General features: G+C 36.1%; 1 protein-coding gene across 1 annotated transcript in view; it reads left to right on the forward strand.

Moving 5' to 3' along the window:
• The first annotated feature begins 10,550 nt into the window (after positions 1 to 10,550).
• Positions 10,551 to 24,660, forward strand: part of HECW1 (HECT, C2 and WW domain containing E3 ubiquitin protein ligase 1) — a 153,061-nt gene continuing 138,951 nt past the window's right edge. The window contains exon 1 of the mRNA XM_088150014.1: positions 10,551 to 10,617. Coding sequence (XP_088006140.1) covers positions 10,591 to 10,617 — 27 coding nt within the window. The 5' untranslated portion in view covers positions 10,551 to 10,590. The remainder of the gene's footprint in view (positions 10,618 to 24,660) is intronic.

Below are 24,660 nucleotides of genomic sequence, written 5' to 3' on the forward strand. Positions count from 1 at the left end.
CATTGCTAGCCCTGATTTTAAATTTGCCTTGCTTGTATTTCCTTCCTTCCTTCCTTCCTTCCTTCCTTCCTTCCTTCCTTCCTTCCTTCCTTCCTTCCTTCCTTCCTTCCTTCCTTCCTTCCTTCCTTCCTTCCGCTAAGCAATCCACATGGCTTCCCAAGAAAAAAATATAACTTTGTAGCTGTGAGGGAATGAAGCTGGGGTTCCTGTATGCAGTTGGGAAAAGCAACTGCAGCCAGGAAGAAATACTTCCCACGGCCATTTCCCCAAGCCTCAGCTCGTGTTTTTTTCTCAAAGGGCCATAAAACAAACTTAAAGACTTTTATTTGTTATAAGAACTAACCATCAAAGACTTAGTTACATGGCTATAACAACTTGCAAAGCCTAGGAGAGTGGAGTTAACCCAGGGCAACAGGAAAGGTATGTCCTATAATTAACTACTTTGTACAGTTATCTTCTATAGTGTGTCCAGTTCTTTGAAACAAAGAACCCTCACAATAGTGTACATACATCTTGGGCATTGAGCAAATACAGGTATTTCTCAGGGAGAATTTTGGAGATACATAATTAAATAGTGGGTAAGGATAAGGAGTTAAGGTAGGATGTAAAAGACTCATAATTGTACTTCAGACCCCACAAATAATCTTATTCAGCTACCTCCCCAGCTGGCTTAGATTTAGCATACCCTTTAAAGATTATTTCAGTCTGATGGATTTTATTTATTTTTCACTGATTTGCATGTATTGGTTAGCTACCGCTTGACAACTGTGATTTTTTTTTAAAATACTGTGATTAATTTGTGCTTTTTGTTATATTGAAGCTAGAAAAAAAGAGTAATGTGTTAGTTTTCTGATTAATAAGTACTGCATTATCATTCATCAGGAATAGACAACTTAGTTTTCTTTGTGTTTTCGGTGCCCCTTGTCCCAGTTGCCAAAAATCAGCACCCTAGTTTCCCATCATAATGAGTTGGGAAACATAAAAACTGTAGTTTAAAACCTGAAATAAATTAAATTGGCTGCCTGCTTCAATCTTTACTCTCTCCTAATCTGCTTAATGCTTCTACAAGCTAAGATGATGTCAAAATGATGACACATGTTTTATGTCATTGTGCAAATGTCACAATTAGGTAATTAGGTAATTGTGTGGTGATGTCTGACACAAATACATTATGTCATTCCCCTCCTTTACCTACCTGCAGATGTGCAGCCTCTCCCATCCATGCTGTATTTCTTTCCTAAGTGAACTTTGCTCAGGTCACTGGAACTTCTAATATCTGATTGTACTGTAAAGCATAACTAATTTGTTCTAAGTTGCCCCATTATGGAACTCTTTAAGGGCTGTTTTGTTCTATTTTTTTCCCCCTTTTATTTTTTTCCAGAAACCTCTTTGAAAGTAATATATATGGAAAGTGGTGTAGGTATAGAATTAAAAAAACTAGGAGAATTCTTTGTAAAAAAGAAATGGTTTTTGAAGGAGCAGTGAAGTAGATGATTTTCAAGAGAAAGTGGGTTAGGCTGCTCCAAACACAAAGCCATATGGCAGAAGGCGTGAACAGGAGAGTGGGAGAGCATCTGCCAACAGCCGGTGAATTAAGAACAGGAGGATGAAAAAGAGGCTAGGGAAATCAAAAGGATGCATACACAGGCAGGCCCAGTTTAAAGTCTCAGCCCTTTTAGGTAGGTTAGGCTTAAAGACTGTGCCCATGGCCCTCAGGGAGTATGGTTGCAGAAGAGGACTGAATGTTTAGGTTTGAATCCTTTCCACCTTCCAGTTCAAATCTAAACACCTACACTAACATTTTTATACTTCTCTTTTCTCAGTGATTCATGTGAGTATACGTCGTTGAAGAATATGGCTAAGTTCCACTTAAAAGGCATCAGCTGGGTGTGTTTGCACTATCAGTCCTTTTTCCTAACATTTCTCTCTGCAGAGCTCTTAGATAGCAGCAATATTGTTCTGCCCATTCCTTTCTATACAGTATAGAAGCTTTAACCATATATTGATGTCATTGTGGAATACAACAGAAGTGACAGTGTGAGGAGATGGGATGGAATTTTGAAAGGATAGTGGCAACTGTGATATTCAAGAGAGTAGTGAAGTCTTCCAAGGGGGCCTGTCTCCTAGTGGCAATGCATGCAATAAGGTTTGAAGTTGAAACTCAGTGCTACAGCTAAATGAATTCGAAACATTAGGGCTGAGAAGGAATGTGTTTCACACAAACACTCATTTATGATAGGCGAGACCATTATCTAACTACCGATCAACAGTGATTCTTTGAAGTTTCAGAGAGACACACATACATAACTACTTTTTTGCTTAAGCTATTGACTGAATGTTTATGTGAATATATAGTATGTTTGTATTTGCTAATTTATTGTATGTGCTGGAAAAATAATATTTTATGCATTTTGCTTTCTTGTATCTGCTGCTCTTTCTGTTAAAGTTTCATGTGGGTTGAGTGTTACAGACCAAGGAATTGTCAATAGATCTGTTGAAATGAAAACTGTGATTCACTATTTCCATGTGTTGTGAGACAGTATGAGGCTAGAGTGAATTGAGGTGGCTTATCAATTTTCAGTAATTGATTAATCATTTTCTAATTGCTGTTAAGCTATGCTTATTTTTCCTGTGTAGAAGCCTAGTATTTATTAAACTAATGGGGGTGATTCTGGCCCTCCTATTGCTGGACAGTAGCTCCCTTCAGTCCTTCTAACTGTTGGTTATTGTCAAACTTTATACCAGACATGGCAATAAATCTTGTCTTTCCAGGAACTCCACCTCACATTCAGTAGCTAGCTAATAACAGAAACTGACTTCATGTGGAACACACACACACACACACACCCTAGAGTTTAAATTCTATGCCTTTTCAAGTCAATAGGCATTGGGAAGTTCTGAGATTGGAAGGCATCTGCTCAGTGTTTATGCAATGGTTCTGGCTGGCCTGAACTCAGCTGGCTATCTCACCAGTTTCAGCCCTGATAGTCCTGTTGGATAAAGAGGTGGAAAATATCAGTAACTGGGGCAGGTGTGGTGGGGCACATATAGGAATCTCACCAACCTCTTTGGAAACTTTTAGACTTATACAAATATATAGTAGCATGTTAGAGTTCTACATTGTAACTCTTCTGCTCAAAATATTGGTAGGATTTTCTTTTGGTATTTCACAAATAGCCAGTCACTGTAACATAAAAACTAATGGTGGTAGCCTTTATAGAATTTCTGTAAGTAGAAAAAGAGCCATCACTGCAGAGCTGTCTGTGACTATTTGTAATGGAGTTCAACTTGTCCATCATGATATGGTCCATTCTATCACTGTCCTAGTAATAGAGGATTATAGTAGAGTATATTATAATGTCATATAGTGGATTATATTACAATATCATATAGGGGGCAGGCAGCTGGCTCAGAAGAACTTCTAAGCTGAGTAGGATGGATGTGATAAGATCTTAGCTCTTCCATTTCCCTTCTGGTTCAACAGACATCAGCATCTACATTAAGTTGAATTCTATTCAGGCATTGCTAACCAGCTTTAAAACATAGTTTCATATTCTGGTCAAGAAGGAATGCTGATTAAAATGAAACTGTTTGGTTTGTTCTCCCTTGACCTAACAAAACTTTGTTAGCATTGATACAAACATTGTCTGTTTTACATTACTAAACCATCATGTATGTTTTTATGGTTTGGCATGATATTTGAAATTTCCCATTATGTCTTAGCATTATTATGACTATTTATTGGGCCTGTGTGAAGTGATACTGCTTGGCAGTAAAACTGCCTTGAATTGCCTTGAAGGAACAATTTCATTCAAGAAGGTGTCTCAATTTAAAAAGCAAGTATGCTACCTCTAATGGAAGCTTCAGTTGGCTACTTCACCAGAATGGCTAGTGAACTTTTTTTTATGTACATGTACAGTATATATGTATATTTTCAAAAGACTATAAAAAAAACTTTGACGCAGCTGCTTTGATACAGCTTGGCCAATACAATATTGGGCACTTGGATGTTTGGGGACCAGCCTCAAGAAAGTACTTTGACTGAAGATTGAAGTGCTCTTTCAAGGCTTTACACAATCCTATCATTTATAACTTTTAAAAATTACTTTTCATAAATAAAATATATCCCTGATATAATAAAAATAAGACAATCACATGACATTCCAGGTTCAGCTAGGACTGATAATCCATTGTAAGATCCACTTAGCTTCTCCCAACCCTTTATGTGTCTCTTGTGATTTTCTGAGTGGAAAAAGCCAGGCTGAAATGGGTTTTCAGTCTGTTTCTTATTTTCAGGGCCAATCTCTTCCACCTAATTCCGTTGCCTTCCAATCAGTCTGAAATCTCTTTCCCAGCTATTTCCACCTAGGAAATGTATCTTTTATAGTAGCTAGGATGTGATGGTAGAAAAGAGAGTGATATACAGTTCTGAGAGGTCAGGGAAATCTTGATAGAAACCCCGAAACAGCATGATGTTACTCTGGATATAACATGGTTTTCTTTTCTCTTGCAACCTTCTCCATTATATCTTTTACATACCAACAACTCATTGTTTCAGTCTGAGGATAAGAACTGGAATACATGTTGTTGTGCAACATATGCAAACTGGTTTTGCTAAATGTTCTGGTTCTCTGACTGCTCTACTGGGATAGACTGCAGACAGTGCTGACTGAGGAGCAGCATACAAAATGCATCTTAATTGTTGACCTGCTGGTAGAAATACAGGTGGTTCTTGTTTAATGACCACTTGTTCAGCGACTGTTCAAACATATGATGATGCTGAATGAGTGGTGGTTACAATTGGTCCTCAGAGTTCCAGCTGTCATAGTGTCTCCCCGGTCACGTGATCGTGATTTGCGACCTTCCCTGCCAGCTTCCCACAAGCAAAGTCAATGGGGAAGCCAGTCGGAAGTTGCAGTCACATGAGATCATCACTTAACAACCAGTAATTCTATGTTTTTAAAGGTTACATAATATTTCATGTTAAGAATAACTTTGGGGCCATCTTAAGGCAATTTGGTAGAATAACAATATAAAAATACATAACCCTCTAAAATAAATAGAAGTGCAGTTGCCTCTGCATGCTTCAGAAATTTGAAGAAAGTGGTACCCTTGACAGTTTTCTAATTGATAAGCAACCACAGTTCCTGCCTTAATTAATGAAGCATTTTCCAAAAATGTTTCATTTTCATGTGATGGTCTGATGGAAAAAGAAGCTATATAATTAGGCATATTTTGAAAAGGAGATGCTTTCTATCCAATAAAAACACAAACTCACTGTTTTTAAATTCATTTTTCACATTTTGACATTGCACTAATTACATGTGCTTTGCTGCATAGAAGAATATTACCTAGCAACAATGGTGCTATGCATCTAGTTCCACTGTGGATACAATAAATATTTTCTTTTGTGCTACTCCATTACACACAATCTTTCTAAGAACTTCATCAATATTAGCAGTAACAAGACACATACCTCAAATTAAAGAAGCACCATTTTAATATAGCTTTTTTTTTTACTGAAGAATGATGGCCATGTTCATATTAATTCATATTAACTATTTTATTTTGAGGATAAATATCAGAAAGTATCTGGAAATGGAAATGTGCAATCCAGTGCATGGGTAAATAATACATCTTAATGTTAGTAGTACTTACTCCCCAAGCTTTTAAATTTAAAGCCTAAATTGTCCCTAGCTAGTTTTGGTGTAACATACTGACATTCAACTTGAAATACTTTAGATAAATAATACTTTACCACAGTTCACATCTAGCCATGAAGAAAAATTAAACACAGGCAGTACAGGTAGTTCTCACTTACCCACCATAATTGGGACCAGTAACTCTGTCACTAAATGGTGCAGTCATAAAGTGAAACTTCACATAGCTGCACTGATTTATGGCATCAGTTCCAGCTGCAGTCATTAAGTAAAACACCTGTGGTCATTAAGCATGATGTCACATGACCGCAATTTGCAATCTCATGCCTTCCCATTGACTTTGCTTGTTGGAAACTGGCTGTGAAGGTTGCTAATGCCTATCAAGTGACTGCAGGATGCAGCAATGGCCATAAATGTGCACCGGTTGCCAAGTGCCGGAATTGTGATCACATGACCATGGGGATGCTGCGACAGCTGCAACTTCAAGGACTGGTCATAAATCTCCTTTTTCAGTGCCATTGTAACTTTGAATGATTGCTGAATGAGCAGTCAGTAAGTGAGGACTACCTGTATAATCTGTAAAATTTAATAAATAGAGTAGAACTTATTGATGAAATAAATTATTTATTTACTAAAATATAAATTTCCTACATGTCATGGTCACTTTTCTCCTGGTTTCTCCAGCACTGGATTTCTGACAGATAACACTGCAGATTGGTACAATTGAATTAAAATAATCTAGTACATAATTATAATTATTACATGTTAGGTGGGTATTACCTGTATTAAGCCAATTTATATGGAAAGGACAACATTGAGAAAATGGAAATAGAAGCATTTCAGACTGTGGGTGGGATCAAAGTTTTGTTAGTCATATTATAGATTCATTACTATCAAATGGATTTGATTTATTGTAATTAACTATGGGGACTACTCTTCTTATGACTGAATTTGCATCCAATAAAATTACTACCAATGTTTATAAATGCTAAGGATTCAAAGGTTTTCTTTGTTTTCTGTTTTAATACTTACTGATTAATAAATATGTCTCGCTGTCCTGATAAACCAGGTCAAGTTCCAGTAGCACTCTGTTTTAAAATAGTTCCTGATCAGATATCAGAGTTTACAGGTAAGACATGATGGAGATAGGTATCACCTGTTAGTTAGAAATACCTCTCGCAGACACAGGGCATGTTTAGGGATCCAGGGTGGGAAGTGCATCTCTTCTCAATAAAAATGAACTGACTTTTTTGAGTAATTTTGAATTGGAATAGAATGGCAAGTCATTTTTAATTGCACCTGGAATAACAAAGGCTATGTAGTCTTAATAACTTTATGTATCAGTCCCAGTTCATAAATGCAGCTATCCTGCAGGCCTCCAGGTTGAAAACTTGGAGATCAGAAATAGTAGTGGGTGAGGCCATATCTACTTTCAGACCAGTCATGTTGAAAGTAACGGAAGTGACGTTAATTACTAAATACCCGGATCAGAATCTCTAGTCACAATTTGTAGGCAAAGGAAATTTCTTCTGAATAGTGTTGATAAACAATTCTGGTTCCTGAGGAAATGAGTTCTTCAGTTTGCTTGAATGGAGTCAGCAATGGTTCTTCGCTAAAAAAGTACAAACAGAACAAAAAATGAGGAGAAGCTTGTTTCTGTTGAATAAATTCATTTGCCGTACATCTGTTTAATAAATTATTTGGTTCTGCTGCTCTCTATTAGCAGTCAAGATAAGAATATAAAATCTGTTAAGTCTACTCCTTGGTCTTAAATGCTGAAATTAAGATTTTTTTTAAATTACAAGAAATAAAAAGAATAGAAACAATTCAGAATAACATAGCTTTAGTTCTGCAAACTGTGTCAGTGGGATTGAAAATATTGCCATATGTTTTCCCCAGAGTCATATTTTAATTATATTCTTCATTTGTGTTTCAACAATCAGAGATTCCCATTTGCCTGCCTCACTAACCATGGTAGCAAACACAGCAAGATAGCAAAGAAAGCTACAATGTGCCTGAGTATTGCCAACAGTAAATGTTGAAAAGACTCTGGAAATGTAAGGATCGACCTATCTGATAACAGGAGGTAAAGATAACGCCGTAGTGCAAGGGAAAAGGGTTGTGGTATTTCTGGTACAGCAGTTAGTATCTTGTAAAGTTTGATGTTCAAATTCAGAACTAAAGGAAGATATCAGAAAATTTACATAATGTTTTTAGGGCTTAGGTAAACAAGGCTCCTTACGCATTTCTAGTAGATCTATCATGTCAGACATTAGTACAGTGTGGGGAAGGATGCAGAATAAATCATATTGCTTTCTCTGTTTTAAAAACAGCTATCATGAAAGATACATACCAGCAATAGAATTTGGAGGCTTTTGAGCAGAAACTCTGGGATTATAATTTAGGACCACTCAAACAATTGTTCAGAAATTATGTTCATACTTAGTAAGGAATCTCAGCTGCTACCTCATTGCCATAATGGCTATTCCTTCTGAAATATAAAAGAAATAAAGAGCTTAAGGGGTGTCTTTTTTAAAAAAAACCCTGCAGGATCTAGCAAAAAACATGTTATGGTTTTATTAAAGTTAAATGGAAGGTGATTGCAAATTCAGTGCCACTTCAAGATATGAATAACATCAGTATTAAAATCTTCTCCAAGTTCAAAAATTTCAAAAGATGTGGTGGATTTGGGCTGCTTGTCATGAGGAATAAAAAACAACATCTGTTATTTAACTGCGACTCTCAGTTGTGGATTTGTTTCATGGAGGAAAAATTTAGTAAGTCAGACTCCTGGATAAAGTATTATTTTAATATCTCTTTTGGCCCCAAATGTAGTTGTAGGTTTTTTCACAGTTATCAGCTTCAATGGACATCTTGTATCAATATGCTTCTTATGAAGAAATTCATTATAATCGTTATGAATTACCTCACATTTGTACAGCCTTTAAAATCATGTGGTTCCCCCCCATTCTGGAAATAAGAGTAGGAAATATTGATGCCACTATAGCAGTTCCAAGGTTTTGTTATTTTTCCTCCTCAAACTGCATGGCAACCATTTACTTAAATAAACATGTCAGAGTCTGCATACTCATTCCCAAAGTTCAGTAAATCTTCTGGAGTCTAACTAGTTCCATTAAAGATTTCTTTATTAAGAGAAATTGTACAAAACATAAGTACACTGATGCACTTGTGAGGTAATGTAAGGGTCACTGTCTTCCTTGTGCAGCTTCCTTTTATTTTTGCATATCATTTCATTTTTCCATATTTTTAGTTTCTTCACCTATCTACTACTACTTATATATACTTCTTTTTCCGCCTCTCCATAATACAGTAAGTCATTCATACATCTAAAACTTTATGTCTGTTCTGGCTTTATTCAAGTAATCATGGAAAGATTCTGTGAAGGATGGACAGTAGACTCATGGCAAGCACAAACATTGAGAGCATGCAAGTTGTAAACAGCAGGCGAAGAGCTCAGAGTAAATGTTAGGATAAAGGCTGAGACAAGCAAACTGGAATGAAGGGGGAGAAATGAGCCGTGGGAAGATTCATTTATAATTTCTCACTCACTGGAGTTTAAACCATTGGGGTGTGTGTCCGTGTGTGGAGAGAGAGCGAGCATGCCAGCAATGCAATGCCGTATCTGAAAAACCATGCATGTTTAGATAATATATATTGTATTATAATACATAGAACAATACATATTGTTCTAAACAATACGTGTTTAGAAGATGTTAAGATCATTTTTATTTTATTTTGCACCAAATATATTTAAAAGATTCCTTCAGAATCCATTATGAATGGTTAAATTTGCACTGCACTGGAAGTTGCTTATCCCATTTTTCCTTTGTCCATTTTAATTTCAAAATTTATCAAATAGTCACTTGAAACACAGTCTGCTGAGTGTCGAAGACCCTTCAGCCATACTTGTGTTTTTGTTTGTTTTTATTTTGATATTAATCATCATCATCAGTATTTTCCTGGTTTAATGCTCAGAGGAAAACCAGAAATCAAAAAGGAATGTTGGATTTTATATACTGATGTTTGGAAGAAAGTCCACAAGCTGGAAAGTGTTGTTCCTGGTCTGCTGTAAGCAAGATACAAGAGTGAATAAAATGCAGGCACCGCTGTAACAATTACATTAAAATCTTGGAATGATCCACATCATTATATCATATTGTTCCCATGGGAATTGGGGCTCAGGAAACAGCAGGGTTTCTTTGAAGAGATGAACTACCACCTAAAGTGGTAGCAAGGCTATTAAAACAAGGAAGAGGAGATAAAAATCTTATTCATTCTATAGGTAAAAGGTAAGATCTCCCTCCTCATCTGTTTTGAATATCTCAACTCCCAAATATTTAATTTTATTTTTTATTTCTGAAGAGTATTTTCATCTCGCCCGTGACTCACTCATAAAACCGATAAGGAAGCAGCAAATAATTGTCTCAGCAATATTAATTTTAACTAAATGCAAAGATTAAAGAATATGGAAATAAAGTAGATTGTATTATGATGCTCTCAAGTTCTGTATGTGCAATTTCTTTTTTAAATCTCTAACTAATAATACTTCACATGATAACCCTCATTTGTTTACCAACCTTTCTTAGCCTAAATGAATTATATTTTGCCTTTTATTTTTAAATATGCTTTCAAGTTATTGTATTCTTAACAATGCAAATTTTATTGGTTTGTCATTGAACTATGCAGCAGTAGCTTAAGAGGAAACTGTTAAAAATAAATGGAATAATTTTCACAGAACCTAAATATAAATGAGTATACATTGGCATAGCAGAGTATATTTGGGGCCAAAACACAATATATATATTTATGTCTATGTCTTTATATTTCTGTGTCATTTTGGGATACATACTAAGTTAACCTCATTGAACTTTTCCCCAGGAATTGATGCACTTACAATTGGCGAGTCATTATGCTGCTCCACCTGTGTAGTGTTAAGGTCAGTGTGTTTTTCTGATTATAAAAACCATCCATGTCATTCCATTATAAATCACGATCATTCATAATGGAATGTGCCATAGTCCAGAATTGGTACACACTGTTTAAAGACCTGGTACAAATGCTCAGTTCAGGCAGTTTGGGTCTGTTGAAACAGGGTTGGGGAATTTCAGGGTCACAACAAGCCTCTTCCGTTTTCTATCTTCTCCACTGGAATTTTCATGCAGATTCCACCAACTTTTCAACTGAGCAATTTTGCTCAGCCAGAACCATATTTGTAGCTTCCAGCAGACATGGGATGGGCCTGACTGTAAGAATCTTTTAACTAAAGAAATACTTTTGTTAAGGGAGAAATAATTTGTAGTCTGACTCTGCTGAAGACAAACATGCCTTCTAAATTGCGTTAAAAAGATTCTGTCACATATTTGCTTTATTCCTATGGCATTTGTTTTTGGGCAGAGTGATTGCTCAAATTACTTCCATTCTGGAGTGATGGTTTGTTTTCACCTTCTGGGCTGTATCCACTGAGAACTTTTCACTAATAGAAAGTGTTTCTGCTTCTGTAATAACGAGACATCTGATTTTAGCCAATTCCTCCTCTTCCACCTCCTCTTCAAGTCCTCCATGCTACATCCTGCATTGTTGTGACAAGTGAATCAATTCTTGAGAGCAAGTTTTGAGGGGGCTGCTATGAGTATAGGTATTGGCAATAAATGAGTGCCTCACTTTGTACAAGCAACATGTTTTCAGTGTAACTGCATTCAATTGCCTTGGGAGACATCTTTCTGTTTCAGTTTGTTTGTTTTGAACTAAATAAGATAACCTGCTCAAATGTTACAATAGTACTGTGATTGTCTTTCTATGAACAATAAAGTCTACACTAGCGACACATTATGTTCCAGGGAAGTATATGCACAATACAGTTCTTATTTCCAATACTACTCCCTCTAAGTTAAGACTGAAAATACCTGAGTGTAAGTGGAAGATAGTGTGAATCAGAGTAAGAATATACTTGTGATCAGGAATACATCTTTCAGTATGGCATATAAACACATTTAAAATTGGATCTGTTTGAGACCTCATATCTAAAAGATTGATCACCTTTTCATTATGTAAAATGCTTCCTTTAAAAAACAAACCAGCCCTAGATGTGTAATTTATTCAACAAGGAGCTCTGGGCAGCTTCAACCCTGTAATTGCTTATATTCTTTTAAAGTCAAACACAGGTAATGCACCTGCCACTTACATACATATGGTTTTTGTCTATATTTACGGAGTTGTTAAGCTTGACTTGATTCTTAGTTATCCCAGTGCATAAATCTACCATCACAATGTACACGATATATACACTCTGACATATGCCAAGCTTGGCATCAGCAGTGTATATACAAGAAACTGGGTTCAGCATGCAATGGATTGATTCCTGTTGCTATGTACACACTTTAGCCAGCATAATATTTCCAAATTACTAACTATTTGTTAAAACTAAGACCATGTGGCAGTGTTTTCCTGATTCTATTTTTATCTCTGAAATAAACAAAACATTCTGTGATTTGTTACTTGCTGCATTTTTCTTTGCTGCTGAATTAACAAAACAGTTTCATTTCCTCGAGGGTGGAATGATTTTCGAGATCTGCCTTGTCTTTTTTAACAATTGAGCGGCTCATCATGCCCATGCCTTTTAATTTGATTGTGACTTGTCTCTGTGGCATATGGGCATTTTCAGTCAGTTAATAAAAAAAAAAAGTCTTGCAAAAACTTACAGAAGAAATATTTGCAGCTTGTTTATTAAACAAAACAGTGGTGTAATTATTCAAAAATGAATGTGCAATCATTTTACAATAATTTCATGCATATTTTTCCAGGGTCTGCACAACACTCCTAATGGTTAGTATGCAGAGATCCCTGTCTGATCTTTGAAATGCATGTGAACACAAATTATTTTAATTGATTATTTATCGCTTTACAGTCCAAGAAATTAGGGAGGGTCCATTCTGAGACGTTTGCTATGCACCCATTCCTTCTGCGGACTCAGCTGCCACTTGCCTGACTATTGTCTAGTCTGCAGCTTTTTTTCCTGTCTCCCAAGGTCATACCCACAGACCATTACGTCTATATCCCCCTCACCTTACCTTAAGCAGGACCTCTCTAAATGACCTAACAGAACAGGCAAAATCACTGCAGACAATGGGTCGCTGCATTTGAAATAGCCCTCTAAATAGGACTCCCAGCAGTACATTCTCAGTCAATATTATAATGTTCTTGAAACTCACCTTTGTGTATTTGACTAAAAAAAAAGTGTTGTTATTCATTCGATTTAGATGTTGCCCAACTCCAAATTGGGCAGCTCACAGCATAAAAACAAATATACAATCAAAAAATAGAAAACAATAAACAAGATGGCAATAACAAAACATATCATAAAGCCAGCAAGGGGCTCCAACTACTCTAGCCCAGATCCTGATAATTCATACATGCATGGCAATAACTCCATATAAAATCAGTGGAACTTCTGAGTAGAACAGGACCCTCATATGAGCTGCTCTGGTAGAAGGAAATGTAGGGAAGGAAGTGTTAGGTTCAATAACTATCATGTCTCTGCTCAAATCTGAGTAACCCTTGTGGTCAAATTCATATTTTGTCCAATCAGAACATCTTGGGAGTGGATAAGAAAGACAGTAGCTTAGACAGTAATTTCAGTATCTGTTCCTCTCCTATCCAATAGAAGCAAGAAAATTGTTTCTTTAGCTACCTGGCTGGTTTTCTTTTAAGATAAGTAAGCTTTTCTTATATCTATCATCCTCCAACAGTCAATTCCATTCCATTAACAAAGGCTCATCCTTATTCTTTGCCACTGCCTTTTTCTTCAAGCATAAGATCTCATTCATCCATCCATTCATTCATCCATTCTTACTGAAAGGCACTGGTAACCAAACTGAGCTATAGATGTGTAATGTAGAAATGAAGACTCTAAAGAATATTTGAATGAGACACTTTGTAAAGCACATTGGCACGCCATGAAGCATCCCTTTTCAAAGCATTAAAGGAGCTGTGTCTTTTATTAACTTGTGTCTTTTATTAATTTTGACAGTTACTTTGAAAGCTTTCCCCTATTGTCTACATATATACATGTATTCCCCCGTGGCACTTCCCCCAAGGTTACCAGCAAAGTTCATTAACTCTAAGAGTTGCATTACTTTTAATGACTGGATTCATTAAAGCAATGCACCTTTTTCTGGCTAATGCAAAAGCCTGGGGCTGGAGTGGGGAGGGGGACGATCTTCTTCAGTGAATTGCAGAGGTGCTGATGTTAGGTGAAGTCTGAAGCACTTCCAGATTATTTTAGAAATATACACAGTCCTACTGTGCATGTACACCAAGCAGGCAATGCCTCAGATTTGATTTCAAAAAGGTAGTAAGTTTGAGTCCCCACACAACCTAAAGTACATCTTTTGATTCCGATCTGAAGCATTGTATAGGGCTAATACACAGCCCTGCAGACATCTGGGGAAGCCTTCCTACTAGAGGTTTATACTGCTTAATACTTCAAGGAGTACTTTGCTCCTTCCAGTACACTTTGTGAAGCATCCCTTTCAAAGACTTTGCACTACAGGAGTAGAAACTAAATCTTTAAGATTTCCCACTGTACTGGTTTGAAAACTGTTTAAATATCATATTGCCTTGCCCTGAATTGTTCTCCCCCAGCAAATTAATCAGAAACCAAAGCTTTAATAACATCACTCTTCAGCTCCAAGCCAGAGAAGACACTTCATTTTAAACATAAATCTTTGTCTGTGTATTAATAACACCTGTGCTATTAATAAGACAGGACAATAACCTTTCTGTTTAAAAAGCCAATGAAATAGTTGAACTCCTTAACATAATTTAGGAAATCTGAAACCCAAGCTTTTAAAGCAAGGAAATGCATTGCTAAGCCGTCATAAATCATCTCCTGCCAGCACCAAAAATAAAAGCTTTGCAATTTATTGAGCATAAAGAAAAGCATCTCTTTGCTAAATAGAATACAACTATTGGGGAAAAAAGACTTTCTTTCTTACTGAATGTCACCTGTCAAGATACCCACATATAGCTTAATGTTATAATCAAAAAATGTTTGATTGTTACGGTACACGGACTTTTCTCCTTCTTTTTCTTCTCTGAAAACAGCCAACTAATTTGAGTATTTGCTATTGTGGCGTATGTTCAATCAAATGCAGATGATGCATTGGGGAGAAAAGAATTTCCTTCATTTTTGCTTCCATTAAATCCTTCTGACAGTTGCATGCTGCCCCACATTCTAATAGCATGATCTCTATGCATTGATGCATTTGTGGTTCTTTCTGTAAGAATTCCTACATTTTCAGTTCATAGGCTTTCACTTTTCTTCATTCCCTTTTTTGGGGGAGTAGAGCCTATGTGACGTTTGTCTTCTTTTGGGTACGTTCTTATCACATTGCTCCTGCCTACTAGCTAAACACTGCAAAAGAGGGAATATATAGCTTGCAACTCAATGTTATGGTGAAACATTTCTATAAGCCCTCCAGAGTCTGGTGACTACATCCATATAACACAGGCTAAAAATAAATCAAATGCCAAAAGCACATTCAGTGAATAGACTCAGTTGAATGAAAAATATAATTAAGGGCTAAGACGAAACTTAAAAAAAAATACTTGTTTTCTAAATACAGTTGAGATAGACCACTTCATCCACCAAATGATGGCATTCCAATGCTACAGCCAAAAAGACTCCAGTGGTATACTAACATGCAAAGCTAAGCAACCTGGTGATCACCTGATATTTCTAACTTCAGCTCCCATATGCCCCAGTCAATATGATTTATAATAAAAGATTATTGGAGTTGTAGTCCACAACATTTAGAGGGAAACTTATGAGGACTATCAAGAGACACATATGGAAACATGCAGTCCATAAGGCACCTGGGACCAAGTGTTTCTGAATTTAAAGGCCACTTCCAACGTTATGATTGAAAACAACTTGGGAGTCACTTCCCTGGCACAGTATGCTTTCTCAAATCTGTATCTAGTTACATCCCTTTTGAATTGAATTTCCTGAGCTGCCTTCAAAGGCAGCTCACATAAAGGGCATCATGGTAAACATTTTCTCCTTAGCAAGCTCTGAAGTCAGAAATGAAGCTCTTCAGGAGGAAAAAAAAGTAATGGGGAGAGATTGCAAAAGGAAAAGCAATGGGAAGAGAAAGGGTTCACCATTCAGTTACTACTTTTCCACTGGAAATTACCAGCCCAACAAATGGTTTTATTGGTCTTTGGCTGAAATCTCATCTGAAGATTGGCATCACATGAAATTCCACACCTAGACTTTGAAACTGACTATGAAAACATCTTTGTGTGGCTACTCATAGCAGTTGCAGAGGGATTTACATCACAATAGTAGTCACTGAAGATAACAAATGGCAGGATTTGGAGTTACAGTAGTTAGTTGACTTATAAACCACCTGAATCACCATACCAACTTTAGGAAGTGTACAGAATAGCATAGTTGTCAGTTAAAAACTGTGACTAAAGGGGAATAAAGCCCTGAATACAACAAATAGTAATATAAATGTTAACAAACCATGTTGGAGTAACTTCACAACAATTATGCAACATATGACAGGTACATCACAGTAAAAAATGGGGCCACAGATTATCTGCATCAGGGCCTGCTGAAAAGGCCAGGTCTTCAAGTCTTTCCTAAAGGGCAATAAAGTCAGGACCATGCAGACCTCAGGGAGAATGCTGTTCCAAAGGAAAGAGGCAGTCACAGAAGTCTTCCCATAATTTTGGAATGAATAATTTAATAATATAATGACCCCTTCAAAAATAAAATGTCCCATTTTAGTCTCTGCTCCATTCAGTGTTTTTCTACATCCTTTTCATCACAATTGTTGAAAGATTTGCTTCTCCCAATTTTTATTTTTCACTAAAAGCAAGAATATTAGCAAAAAGTATCCTATTTTGGCTCAGACCTAGCCTCAATAGCTATAATTGTGTGTGTGTTGGTGTGGGTGAAATCTATAACACACATTATGGCCACACTAAAATGCTTCAGTGTTTTTTGGGAGATTCCAGAGTCCGAGGCCACCTAATGCCCTGATCTCTCTCTTCTCCTGAAATGTTAACGAAGAAGGTGTGAACAATGAAAGTCGACCTGCGTCTAGCGGAACATATTTAAAGTCTGTTCTCCATTTAGAAACCCTTGCAATCACAAGGGTTTCTTGTATAACCATATGCTTTCTTCTGTACAATTTACCTGTAGAATAAAGAGTAAAATATAACACTACATACTCTCTTCTTAATACCTAATTTTCTTAAGAATTGGGATGGTGGTGGGATACTAACTACTAAGGAAGGCCAAGAAGCTGTTTATTTCTTCCTTAAAATTTCCTCCAACTTTTTTTTTTCCTTTTGAGTACAAAGGCTTAAGAAATCATTATGATTTTTTTGGTTTCTATTGTCTTTTATTATATGATGCTAAATTAAACCTGATTTAATATAGATTTTTGTTTTGGCTGGGATCTAGAACTCTAGGTAGACTACAATATAATATTTTTGAATTTGCACAAATTAATTTGAACTATATTCCATTAATTCTAAGATATTCAGTAATTAACTAAAGATACAAAATTGATTGTGTCCAGATCCTCTAACCCTAATGAAAATAATGGGTCATCTGTAAAGTGAAAGCATTTTGTGTGTGTGTGTGTGTGTGTGTGTGTGTGTTTGGTTCCTTTGAGTCAGTGTTGACTCCTGGTGACTGCTGGACAATTTTCCTGCAGTTTTCTTGGCAAGATTTCAGAAGTGGTTTGCCATTGCCTGCTTCCTAGGGCTGAGAGAGCTTTGTGCCCAAGGTGGAACTAGAACTCACGGTCTCTCGATTTCTGTGATGGAATGGCATGAGACTGGAAGGGGGGTAAAGAACGTGATCTCATCCCCAGAGCAACGCACTGGAGGTAAGAGGCAAAAGCTGACGCACCCCTAACATTCCAGGAGATAGTGAATTCCTGTTCCTGGGAACTAGCCGGCAGTCTGAGAAGATTCTGTAAACAAGCACTAGCTAATAAACCTTGCTGATTGAACCTGCACGGTCTCCAGGAGTTCCTTGGGCTAGGCCTGACATCAATCTTCTCAGACTGCCGGCTAGTTCCCAGGAACAGGAATTCACTATCTGCTGGAATGTTAGGGGTGCATCAGCTTTCGCCTCTTATCTCCAGTGCATTGCTCTGGAGACGAGATCACGTTCTTTACCCCCCCTTCCAGTCCCATGCCATTCCATCACAATTTCTAGCTTTATGCCTTAACCATTACACCGAACTGGCTCTCATCAGTGTAAATACGGTTTTTAGAATCAGTATTTGAGAAAAATAGTTGAATATCAAATGAACATAACTTGTTTTATATTACTGTGAAGATCATCGGAATGATGAGTAGGCCTTTATCTCAGAGCATTGTAAAGGAATGGATGTGTCAACAGAGAATGATTAAGAAAACTATAGGTTTTTTATGCTTCAGAATCCCACTAGAGCTCATTGCATTTATTAGTAGATATGACAGTTGAGCAGTACCTTGCTACATTCTATATATTATTCAGATATGAAGGACTCAAAAGTAGGACAAATAATGTTTTTGCAATGTGGTTTTATAAAAAGTTGAATCTAAGCCAAAATGTGGTTTGCCCTTTTGGGTAAATCTACTCTCTTTCACTTTCTCTTCCTAGAACACTTGCTTACACATCATGCACACGGTTCATACCACCTCCAGCTGTCCCATGTGTCCCACTTGTTCCCAGTCTCCTACTCTTTGTGGTTTATAAACCACAATTTATGTATTAATGTATTGTATAAACCTAGGCATTATGTTTTGTGAATTATTGGCTAGTATGAATCTAGAAAAAGGTTGGTAATTCATTAAACAGAATTAACCATAGTTCAGTATGATGTATAAACTTATCCGAAAGAATTCAGAAGGAGGGGAAGGAATCCAGCGAGAAAGAGAAATGAAAAATAGAGTGACCCATGGAAGTATGTTAGAGAGTGGCCCTGAACAGGAGAGATAGCATAATCAGGTACTTTTACCATGCCAGTTTATTCTACTAGGAAGTGACTGTAGCAGCCACTTGTCTGGATATCTCATAAATCCCTATGACATTTTGTCAATGCGACAAGTTAAAAGCCTAAAATATTTGGAAACCCATGACATTTGTCTATTTTTTATATATGATAAACTTTGAGCACACTAAGAGTTTTCACACAGTTTAGGTCAAAAATTAATGGATATTTGTTTATTATCATATTCGTGTCCTGCTTTTCCATAAGAGTGCAGTGTGACTCCTCACCCCATTGCATTTTAACTTCACAACTATCTTGTGAGAATTAGTGACTGATACAAACTCATCCAGTGAGCTCCATGGTCTTCCAGTTCCAAGTCCAGCATCTTAAGCATTACACCATATTGGCTCTTTTTTGTAGCTCTGTTACAGGGGTGGCCAATAGATAGCCTAGGTCATGCTACCAAAATTTGGCCAGAAAAATACTAATTTTCTGTGACATATTTCATTCCCCTTTTAAAGTAAAATAAGGGGGAAAGGAATGCATTACTGTAAAGACTAAATGCACCAATTTAACACATTAAACCATCTGAAATTCCTTCCATAGAGGGTCAAAAAACAACCATGCCTACTTCTGCAATGTCACTATGAGTGCCAAATAAAACGAAATGAAAAGAGCATCCGTACTGCCATCCCACCCCAGCTGCAGAAGAATTGTGTGTCCTCTTCTTTCATGTGTATTAGCAAAATTATTCTAAATGTTCAAACAATTGGACAATGCTCCAGCTTGAGTGTTTTCCAGTTAAAAGGAGCAAAGCACGGTGACTCTTGAGGCTTTGTAATATTTATCAGTCAACATGCATTTATGAAAAGTGTCTCTTAAAGAAGTTTATTTTATCACTCTCAAGATTTTTTTTTAAAAAAAATACATATCATTGGGTGTTTTGAGAACCTCTGATAAGTGGATTGGTTTAGACACTCATGAAAGCTGAAAGACTTGTTCTGTGTAGAATTTGCTGTGGCTGAAAACTTGACATTTGATGAGTACCTCCCAAAATGGTTCTATTCACTGAGCCTCTGTACTTTTATATTTGATATCTTTGGATTTTATTTCATCATTCTTTAGCTTTAGAGACCATATTCATATACTTTGGGCCATGGTGAATTAATTTTTTAACTTTTGACATTTTTACATTTCCTGGCAGCTTTGCTTTATTAAAGTATGATTTCTATACTTTCAGCTGAATCCTGCATTTCATTCTCTTATCTTCATACATTTTAACCTTTATTTCTATAATAAACCTGATAATGGAAATATTTGTTTTTCCTTTTTTCCCTTTAGATTTAAAGTAGTATAAATATTACATTATATCACATATCTATTCCCACTGCTGGACCTCTTGGTTTGAAATGTACAGCATCTGTTACCCAAGCTTTGTTCTTGATCAAGGAAGTTTTCAAGAACAGAATGTAGATTTTCAGCACACTAAAACATCAACAGAGTAATAATTAAGATTTTACAGTGCAGACACCTCCAGTAACAAACTTGTTTCCCACAGTTTACTGAATTAGGAAAAAAATGTCAATTTGGACCTTTGAAAGGCTATTTCTTTATTTTTTATTTTTTAAATGGCTTCCAATAGCTCCCTGGATAGTGGACCAATAGGATTTTAATGCATCATGTATATGCCATAGTTTCACATATTTTTCTTTCAAGGAATCTCTGCAATGTTGCATGTTCACATATTACTTGCTATTTATTGTGACCAATTACCCATAGCTATTCCCCTAAAAGCTAATGCAACCTGTTTTCTTTTGATAAATGTTTACCTTCCACTTTGTAGTCAAGTTGCTTGAATTAACAGAAACTGGGATTATCTTGAATTCTGGTTCCTAGACCTATTTCCCCAATTTTTAAACTCAGTAGTAATACTGGTGATTTTAGTGCCAGGATGGGGATCAATGAGAGGGGTCTTCTCCAGCACTACAGTACCTTTGCACTCTATCAACTGGGATGTTCTCATGGAAATCTAAAACACTGGTATCAATATAGCAGGCTGGAGGCTGCTCTTACTCTAATTGTGGAGTCCTTGGGGTTCTCTGAGCTTGAAACTCGACTTAAAGATATTTAATGGTTCTATGCCAGATGACCTGAGGGCGAAGTAACCTTCTGTGGCTCAAGAGGGCCATCTCCTCTAGATTACATGTTAATATCTAGTGATTTTGCCATTTATTGCAAAGATTTTAATGTGGTTTTTTGTCTAGAGAATGATCACCTGTCACTTGTGGGTGTCTTAGCTCTTCATTTAACAAAGCAAAACCAACCACCCACAAGTTAATGTTCACCCTTCTACTGAAAGATATCTCAAGGCTGTATGGCCCTATAAATTGTCTATAGTCTCAATTCAATTTTTTTAATTTAACTGAGTGCAAAAAAAAAAAAAAAAAGGAAAAGGAAAAGCATACACAAAATTATAAAAAAGGTGAAAAAAGTTCAAAAAGAAGAAAACATACAAGATGTATATTTATAGACATGCATGTATCAATCAATGCAGGATATAAAGAATAAAGCATGAAAAACATAAGCATAAGCATTAAAATAGAATAATAGAGTACAGTCACTAAGTGTGGGATCTACAAGTCCTGGAAGTTGCAATTATTCAGTATATTCTTAGTTGCGTATACAATTATGATATATGCTATATCGCTTTTAAAAGAATCTAAAAATCACCATTTAACTTTAAACAAAACTGGTTAGTGTATATGTATGTACACTATGTATATATGTATGTATCTAACTAACTAACTAACTAGAATCTATAACATTGAAATATAAACTCTAAATATTAAAAACAAATTTAGGATGTGGTACAAATCTATAAAGTAAATCAAGATCCATGAATGGTTTTCAGTTGGAATTGATGTCTGCACCAGATTTATTTTTCAAATACAAAGTTATTTTGACATTGAAGCATAATTTTGTAATTTAGACATTCTTCCAAGAAAGGAATCAAACACACTTTTCTAGAAGAAGTATATTAAATCCTTTCCACAATTAACATATACAAAGCTAAACTCAGTATACTTTGAAAGAATGTATGGTTTAGTTAAAAAAAAAAAATCTCTGGTTGGAAAAGGAATTCAACTTTCCAGATTTGTTTCATTCTGGTATAAATGACTGCAAACTTTGCTGCATTGCCAGCAAATGTGAAAAATGATCCAACTGGCTCACTGAACTTCTAACAGTTTTTGGAAAATGAATTACTCATTTTGGCGATCAAGACTTGAGTAATGCACCAATGATAGAACATCTTGTATACTTTTCTCTAAGTATCATATTCTGAGTAAATTTAATATTTTTCTTCCATTGAAATTCCCATTGTTGTATCACTATTACAATATTCAAATTCTGCATCCTTTAATCATGCAATCTTGGACATACTGTTCTATTCTCAGCCATATTTTATTAATAATTTATAAATTAAACCAAATAAATATTCAAAGTTGCATTTAATATAATTTTAGATCCTGTCATATATCTCAATATTCCCCCTTGTTTCTGCAGTTCTTTTCATACTGTGCTACTTATTCGAAGGTACTGGAGCCATCCAGGTATGCTAGACCATTGTGAAATAAGAATCTCAAAAGATTTTATCTTTGTCTTGTCAACAATCAAGTCTTGCATTCTGATTGAATTATTGCTTTTCCACTGATCAAATTTTTAATGGCCTCCTCTTCATAAACACAGACATTTAAAAGCAAAGCTAAGGGGAAAACCTGGTCTCATTGCCTTCCTTATTTATCCCCAATATTCAGCATATTATTTATTATAGCATGATCTCTTATTAATGGTTTATTTCTATTTGTATCAATTCCAAAATATTTATGCAGACCATATATAGGAGCCCTATTCCTTCCATAGAAGGGACAGAACCATAAAGAGATAATATCTCTTCTCTGATCCATGTTGAACAACTAGCATAGTAGTACAGTTTAAGATTCAGAACCACTAGTTCTCCTCACTTTCTCACATCCTGCAAAATCTTGAACTGAATCCGCTGTCTTTTATTGTACCATATATGATTCATTGCTTGTCCATGTCTTATTTTCAATATGTACTGTACCAGTTCTTAATATGCTTCCTAAAAACTCATACCTTGACCACCACCCAGTTAGACTAGTATAACATATTCTGTGTAGAAACAACCCAGAACCAACAGCTAGTACAGAATTCAGTGGCTTGGATATTGGCGGGAGAACTCTACTGATATAGAATAATACCTATATTTTTGGTTTTATGGTTATATATTCTTATTTTATTTATTTTAGTTTTGTATGCCTCAGAAATGGATGGGTTGTAAGAAATTGTTCATTAAAACATAAAGGCCAATTGTGCTGGAAATGGGTTGTTTAGATACGCGGTCCTATTGTTCTTTCTCACAGGGCTTAGACCATCTGATAACAGCAACAGTAACTGTTAATACCAGTTCCTTGTAAAGAACTTCTAATTCATCAAAGCTAAGGTACCCAACTTTGATCAGATGTCTGTCTCTTTCTGCTGTTGCCATGAGCTGCAAAAATGAAAGCCATGTAGTGCTACTCATTCCGTATCTGTCTACAATAAAAGGCTGGCGGGCTGCATTTGGATTGGCAGGCACAAGCTTTATCCTTGAGTTTTGTGATGTGTCTTTTGATTCAGGAGCCTCCAAATTGCTAAGCAGTGCAATGATACTAAATAAACAATCAAATATCATTACTATAAATTGACCAATAAAAACTACAAAGAGCAGAATCACAGCATAAGAGGCGAGAGTAAAACACCAATCCAAACCAGAGAACTGAATGTTGCTTTAATCAGTTCTGTATTTCATTGACTCAGGCCTAGAAATCTGAACAAAGATTAAGAGAATTTTTCTAGATGGGTTTTTTGAAGCAACGCACTCACCGCCACCTCTTCTATAAAGACATTAATCTTTCAAGAAAAATATATGTTCAGAATGAGAAGAAACCAAGAAAAAAACCCCAGATTTATGTCTGTAATCTGTCCGTTAAATACATTCATATTCTGTGAGTAGTTCTTAATGATAAAACTTGAGAGTGTCAGTAGAGTACACTCCTACAGTTTTTTCCTCCAAGGGCTAGGCTTTAATATGCTTTAACCATCTTTGTACTGTAGCTGATGTTAGAGGGCAGGTACATTATGAACAGCTCAACTTCCACCAACTCTGATCAAAGAGGTAGTTCAAAGTTACATAGGCCCCAAATTCCTTTTATCTTGGGTTCCCTGCTGGGTTGGGAATTATAGTCCAGTTTTGCATAATGGTGCAGCCACGCACTTAAAAAATAAGCCATCTGTTTCTTTCATCTTCAAGCTGTCATAGAAGCTGAAAGTGTAATGTGTTGTGCCCTCCCACCAATTTAATTCTTTAAAGTCCCTTAGAATTCATAGAAGTTTCACACTATTTGTATTTATGTGTCTGTGAAAGAGAGAAAGAAAGGGGAGGGGAAGAGAGAGAGAGTGCAAATGCAAGGATGTACTGTGTATAGAAATGTATAAGCGTTATTCAGAAAGGACATGTAATGTTTTCAACAGCCTTCATCGTAGAAAAGATATTTTAACATTCTTCCACAGTGCCTTCTAAAAATGTGCAGAATAGGAAACTGAAAGAGTGGATGCTAATCAGAATTTTTTTTAAAAAAAAAAATCTGACAGTGATGATGCTGAAGAGGGAATCAGGTATATTTTTAAAGGTGAAACTGCATATTGTTCTCATCTTAAACCAGCTGTGCAAAGTTCCCTTTTCAGCATCATAATTTCAGATCAGGCCATTACCATAAATATATTGGATATGGACTGGATTTGACTGTGAGTAGTGATTACGTACACTGGAATGAGTTCATTTTTAAAAAAGGAAAGAGAAAATTGCTTTTATATACTATAAAAGAGTTTTCCTGCTGCAAATATATGAAGATTTCCTT

Source organism: Python bivittatus, unplaced genomic scaffold, assembly GCF_059951505.1.
Source record: "Python bivittatus isolate LINGU-HERP-01145 unplaced genomic scaffold, Pbiv_v1 ctg000610_np1212, whole genome shotgun sequence".
In the NCBI taxonomy this organism is placed as follows: domain Eukaryota; kingdom Metazoa; phylum Chordata; class Lepidosauria; order Squamata; family Pythonidae; genus Python; species Python bivittatus.